This window comes from Salvelinus alpinus, chromosome 8 (genome assembly GCF_045679555.1).
Source record: "Salvelinus alpinus chromosome 8, SLU_Salpinus.1, whole genome shotgun sequence".
In the NCBI taxonomy this organism is placed as follows: domain Eukaryota; kingdom Metazoa; phylum Chordata; class Actinopteri; order Salmoniformes; family Salmonidae; genus Salvelinus; species Salvelinus alpinus.
Window position 1 is genome coordinate 6,162,077 of NC_092093.1, and position 6,536 is coordinate 6,168,612.

General features: G+C 51.9%; 1 protein-coding gene across 1 annotated transcript; it reads right to left on the minus strand.

Annotated features, from left to right (window-relative positions):
• baalcb (BAALC binder of MAP3K1 and KLF4 b) lies at window positions 1-3,484 on the minus strand. Its single transcript, XM_071412501.1, is given in 4 exon segments — window positions 1-410; window positions 1,378-1,508; window positions 1,510-1,670; window positions 2,926-3,484. Coding segments are annotated over 4 exon segments (651 nt in total). The 5' UTR covers window positions 3,113-3,484; the 3' UTR covers window positions 1-238.
• Between the last annotated feature and the right edge of the window lie 3,052 nt (window positions 3,485-6,536).

The window sequence follows — 6,536 nt, forward strand, 5'->3', positions numbered from 1 at the left end:
TCCTCCAGCCACGTCCTCCAGCCACGTCTTCCAGCCACGTCCTCCAGCCACGACCTCCAGCCACGACCTCCAGCCACGACCTCCAGCCACGACCTCCAGCCACGTCCTCCAGCCACGACCTCCAGCCACGTCCTCCAGCCACGTCCTCCAGCCACGTCCTCCAGCAGCGTCCTCCAGCCACGTCCTTCAGCCACGTCCTTCAGCCACATCCTTCAGCCACGTCCTTCAGCCACGTCCTTCAGCCGCGACCTCCAGCCACGTCCTTCAGCCGCGACCTCCAGCCACGTCCTCCAGCCACGTCCTTCAGGTCTTCCATTGGTTTCATGACCTCAAAGGTGGTGAGGGATTTTTCCTTGATCTTCCCGGTCTTATCCACCTGTCTAATGCTCCGTGTCACCGTGATGGTCGACCTGCTCCGTGTCACCGTGATGGTTACCTGCTCCGTGTCACCGTGATGGTCACCTGCTCTGTGTCACCGTGATGGTCACCTGCTCCGTGTCACCGTGATGGTCACCTGCTCCGTGTCACCGTGATGGTTGACCTGCTCCGTGTCACCGTGATGGTCACCTGCTCCGTGTCACCGTGATGGTTACCTGCTCCGTGTCACCGTGATGGTCACCTGCTCTGTGTCACCGTGATGGTCACCTGCTCCGTGTCACCGTGATGGTCACCTGCTCTGTGTCACCGTGATGGTCACCTGCTTCGTGTCACCGTGATGGTCACCTGCTTCGTGTCACCGTGATGGTCCGTGTCACCGTGATGGTCACCTGCTCCGTGTCACCGTGATGGTCACCTGCTTCGTGTCACCGTGATGGTCACCTGCTTCGTGTCACCGTGATGGTCCGTGTCACCGTGATGGTCACCTGCTTCGTGTCACCATGATGGTCACCTGCTCCGTGTCAACGTGATGGTCCGTGTCACCGTGATGGTCACCTGCTCCGTGTCACCGTGATTGTCACCTGCTCCGTGTCACCGTGATGGTCCGTGTCACCGTGATGGTCACCTGCTTCGTGTCACCGTGATGGTCCGTGTCACCGTGATGGTCACCTGCTTCGTGTCACCGTGATGGTCCGTGTCACCGTGATGGTCACCTGCTTCGTGTCACCATGATGGTCACCTGCTCCGTGTCAACGTGATGGTCCGTGTCACCGTGATGGTCACCTGCTCCGTGTCACCGTGATGGTCACCTGCTCCGTGTCACCGTGATGGTCCGTGTCACCGTGATGGTCACCTGCTTCGTGTCACCGTGATGGTCCGTGTCACCGTGATGGTCACCTGCTCCGTGTCACCGTGATGGTCCGTGTCACCGTGATGGTCACCTGCTTCGTGTCACCGTGATGGCACCGTGACACGGAGCAGGACCTTCAACGCTCTTACTGTTTCCTTGACATTTTTAAGAAAGGTGAAAGAGAATTCAGGAAAATATTTCTGCGATTCACCCATGAACTGTGGATAAGAGTTGCTTGACTTACTATTTCCTCTGTGCGTAGAATGCTCCTACGTTGTACACGTGGTAACAGGCGAGGGCTGCGCCTCCTGCTGTTGGGAGGGCAGTGTTGCAAGGGCTGCATTTGGCTGTACGTCATCCAGGCCGGCTTCAGACATGGCAGAGCAGACCTTCAGATAGGCCCGGGTAGGACTAGTCATGCCGTCGTCGAAGAAATCTGCAACTGAAAGAAAACAAAAGGTGTGTGTACATGTTAATGGTTATTATAGTGGATTCAAGATATTTCTCTGGTTTCTGTTCTTTGTAAAGAGGCACCCATAACCAACATATTCCTTATCATACTAGTGTTGTATGTTCTTATGGCTGACTGGGAACACAAATCATGACTGAACTTGTGAAATTGGAGATACAAAGGGCAGCATTCATTTTTTAAATATCGCTGAGAAAAAAAATAATTGTCAGTAAATATAAGGGTTTATATGTTAGTTACATCTGCCTGGTACTGAGTCTGAGTCACACAACATAAACACTGTTTTCCCGGTACATATAATAGTTGATAGCCTAAGCTTCGGGTCGCGTTTCATCTTTCATCTCCAGAGGTGGCCACTTCTGACCACTTCAGAATCAAATGAATCACACCACTTCAGAATCAAATGAATCACACCACTTCAACCTCAAATGAATCACACCACTTTAGAATCAAATGAATCACACCACTTCAGAATCGAATGAATCACACCACTTCAGAATCAAATGAATCACACCACTTCAGAATCAAATGAATCACACCACTTCAGAATCAAATGAATCACACCACTTTAGAATCAAATGAATCACACCACTTCAGAATCAAATGAATCACACCACTTTAGAATCAAATGAATCACACCACTTCAGAATCAAATGAATCACACCACTTCAGAATCAAATGAATCACACCACTTCAACATTTCGATGGGATTTCAACTGTGATTATATGACCTGTCTTAGTGTGAGAGGAAACTCCTGTCCAGACAGGAAACTCCTATCCAGACAGGAAATACCTGTCCAGAGACGTTTCACCTGTCCAGAGAGGAAACACCTGTCCAGAGAGGAAACCCCTGTCCAGAGAGGTAACACCTGTCCAGACAGGAAACACCTGTCCACTTGGCAATAACACAACAGATTCAACTAATCATCAAGCCCACAAATCAGGTTTGCTAATACAGGAATGAGACAAGAGCACATCAAAGACCAGGATTTAGACTATATGGATGTGTCCCAATTATCTCTTCCTCCTCTCAAAGTGTGCACTTGTTCACTTCCCATCATTGATTTGAAAGGAAATGACTGGTATAAGAAATATGGTGGAACATCCCTCTAGCCCATGCCTCCAGCAATCTTAATTATTTTAGATTTGTGGGAAGAAGTGAACAAGTGTACACTTCAGGAGAAAGGAGATACTATTGGGACGCACAATCTATCTGAGCTTGTCTTACCAGCGGTGATGGTCTTCTCAGAGACAAAGCTTTCAGATGAGTTCTCAGAAAGGATATCCATACTCTGTATTGAAGAGAGGGGGATGTCGGTATCTGTCCTGATCAGCCAGGTAGACTCTGTCTCCTTGGTCCAGCTGTCCAGGCACCTGGGCTCCAGAGCATCGGTCCTGCTGCCGCCACACCCCATGGTGCCTCCTATAGTTCTCCCTCAGCTGGGGAAGGGGAGGGAGAGACCAGGTTCCTCTTCTTAGACCAGACCTCTCTAACCAGAGACAGAGGGAGGGAGACACCGAGCTGTGCTACTGTGGCGCTGGTTCCTCTTCTCAGCAGGGGGAAGGAGGGAGGGAGGCAGAGAGTTGGTTTCTCTTAGCGAGAGTAGAGAAGAGAGAGACCTGAACTGTGGGACTCTGGCTCTTGGTTCCTCTCGGACAGAGGAGGGAGGACAGACCAGGTTCCTCTACTCAGAGAAAGAGGAGGGAGGACAGACCAGGTTCCTCTACTCAGAGAAAGAGGAGGGAGGACAGACCAGGTTCCTCTACTCAGAGAAAGAGGAGGGAGGACAGACCAGGTTCCTCTACTCGGAGAAAGAGGAGGGAGGACAGACCAGGTTCCTCTACTCAGAGAAAGAGGAGGGAGGACAGACCAGGTTCCTCTACTCAGAGAAAGAGGAGGGAGGACAGACCAGGTTCCTCTACTCGGAGAAAGAGGAGGGAGGACAGACCAGGTTCCTCTACTCAGAGAAAGAGGAGGGAGGACAGACCAGGTTCCTCTACTCAGAGGAGGGAGGACAGACCAGGTTCCTCTACTCAGAGGAGGGAGGACAGACCAGGTTCCTCTACTCAGAGGAGGGAGGAACAAACCAGGTTCCTCTACTCAGAGGAGGGAGGACAGACCAGGTTCCTCTACTCAGAGGAGGGAGGACAGACCAGGTTCCTCTACTCAGAGAAAGAGGAGGGAGGACAGACCAGGTTCCTCTACTCAGAGAAAGAGGAGGGAGGACAGACCAGGTTCCTCTACTCGGAGAAAGAGGAGGGAGGACAGACCAGGTTCCTCTACTCAGAGAAAGAGGAGGGAGGACAGACCAGGTTCCTCTACTCAGAGGAGGGAGGGACAGACCAGGTTCCTCTACTCAGAGGAGGGAGGACAGACCAGGTTCCTCTACTCGGAGAAAGAGGAGGGAGGACAGACCAGGTTCCTCTACTCGGAGAAAGAGGAGGGAGGACAGACCAGGTTCCTCTACTCAGAGGAGGGAGGACAGACCAGGTTCCTCTACTCGGAGAAAGAGGAGGGAGGACAGACCAGGTTCCTCTACTCAGAGGAGGGAGGACAGACCAGGTTCCTCTACTCGGAGAAAGAGGAGGGAGGACAGACCAGGTTCCTCTACTCAGAGAAAGAGGAGGGAGGACAGACCAGGTTCCTCTACTCGGAGAAAGAGGAGGGAGGACAGACCAGGTTCCTCTACTCAGAGAAAGAGGAGGGAGGACAGACCAGGTTCCTCTACTCGGAGAAAGAGGAGGGAGGGACAGACCAGGTTCCTCTACTCAGAGGAGGGAGGGACAGACCAGGTTCCTCTACTCAGAGGAGGGAGGACAGACCAGGTTCCTCTACTCAGAGGAGGGAGGACAGACCAGGTTCCTCTACTCAGAGGAGGGAGGACAGACCAGGTTCCTCTACTCAGAGGAGGGAGGACAGACCAGGTTCCTCTACTCAGAGGAGGGAGGGACAGACCAGGGTCCTCTACTCAGAGGAGGGAGGACAGACCAGGTTCCTCTACTCAGAGGAGGGAGGACAGAACAGGTTCCTCTACTCAGAGGAGGGAGGAACAGACCAGGTTCCTCTACTCAGAGGAGGGAGGACAGATCAGGTTCCTCTACTCAGAGGAGGGAGGACAGACCAGGTTCCTCTTCTCAGAGGAGGGAGGACAGACCAGGTTCCTTCTCTCAGAGGAGGGAGGACAGACCAGGTTCCTCAGAGGAGGGAGGACAGACCAGGTTCCTCTACTCAGAGGAGGGAGGGACAGACCAGGTTCCTCTACTCAGAGGAGGGAGGGACAGACCAGGTTCCTCTACTCAGAGGAGGGAGGGACAGACCAGGTTCCTCTACTCAGAGGAGGGAGGGACAGACCAGGTTCCTCTACTCAGAGGAGGGAGGGACAGACCAGGTTCCTCTACTCAGAGGAGGGAGGAACAAACCAGGTTCCTCTACTCAGAGGAGGGAGGACAGACCAGGTTCCTCTACTCAGAGGAGGGAGGACAGACCAGGTTCCTCTACTCAGAGGAGGGAGGAACAGACCAGGTCCCTCTACTCAGAGGAGGGAGGACAGACCAGGTTCCTCTACTCAGAGGAGGGAGGATAGACCAGGTTCCTCTACTCAGAGGAGGGAGGACAGACCAGGTTTCTCTTCTCAGAGGAGGGAGGAACAGACCAGGTCCCTCTACTCAGAGGAGGGAGGACAGACCAGGTTCCTCTACTCAGAGGAGGGAGGACAGACCAGGTTCCTCAGAGGAGGGAGGGAAGACCAGGTTCCTCTTCTCAGAGGAGGGAGGACAGACCAGGTTCCTCTACTCAGAGGAGGGAGGGAAGACCAGGTTCCTCAGAGGAGGGAGGACAGACCAGGTTCCTCAGAGGAGGGAGGACAGACTAGGTTCCTCTTCTCAGAGGACGGAGGGAAGACCAGGTTCCTCTCAGCGAGGGTAGAGAAGGGAAAGACCTGAACTGTGGCACTGGCCTGGTACCTCCTCTCAGCGGAGGTAGAGAAGGGAGGGATCAGAGCTGTGGGACTCTGTTTTGGAGGTGTTTTGGAATCACACTCTTGAAGATGTAACCCTGTCTGAGACTTGTAATCCCCGATGTTGCCCTTTGACCTTTATGTGGATGTCCTCTTGGTCTAATGGGGTTGGCGAGCGGGAGACCTACTGGTTTTACATGGACCATGGGCATGGAAGAAAATAAGCCCTCGGATGTCAAGGAACCAGCAGAACATCCATCTCAAGGGGAATGCGGAGGTCGTTTGGTGTGGCATTCACTACCAGCACCTGTTTCCTTGATTTTCCACCATTGTCTTCAAATCACTTGAGATCATTTGCTTGTTTCAACAGAATGTTGTCCACCAGCAGAACCCATTCCATCTATTTTCAGGCGTAATTTCCTTCAAAATCACTTGAGATGATTTACTTCAGCAGAGTTTTGTGGGTATTTTTTCCTCAAGAGGTTTTCTGACACAGGTGAAAGTGGACACACAGTAGGCGGGTTTTAAGGATTAGCTGGCCATGAACTACCACACCCCATTGGTCCAATGACATGTCAGTTTGTTGGGAAGCCTGAGGGGTTTTGCCTAGAGAAAGGATGGAGAAAGCATGATTTTTTTTTTAAATGCATAAGAAAATCTTACATAAACTGAGACAAAATTGCATTTTGTTGTGTTATTAGCTGCTGTTTTCATGATTTAAATAAAACATCTGCCTTGATGTTGTCTCAAGTCTGTCTGACACAGAAAGTAGGGCGATTTAAAGGTGCACTATGCAGAAATCACTGCGCCATTTCCTGGCTGCTAAAAATTTGAATAGTTCGCCCTAATTTCAGGTTATGTGACAAAAGAAGCAAGTATAGTG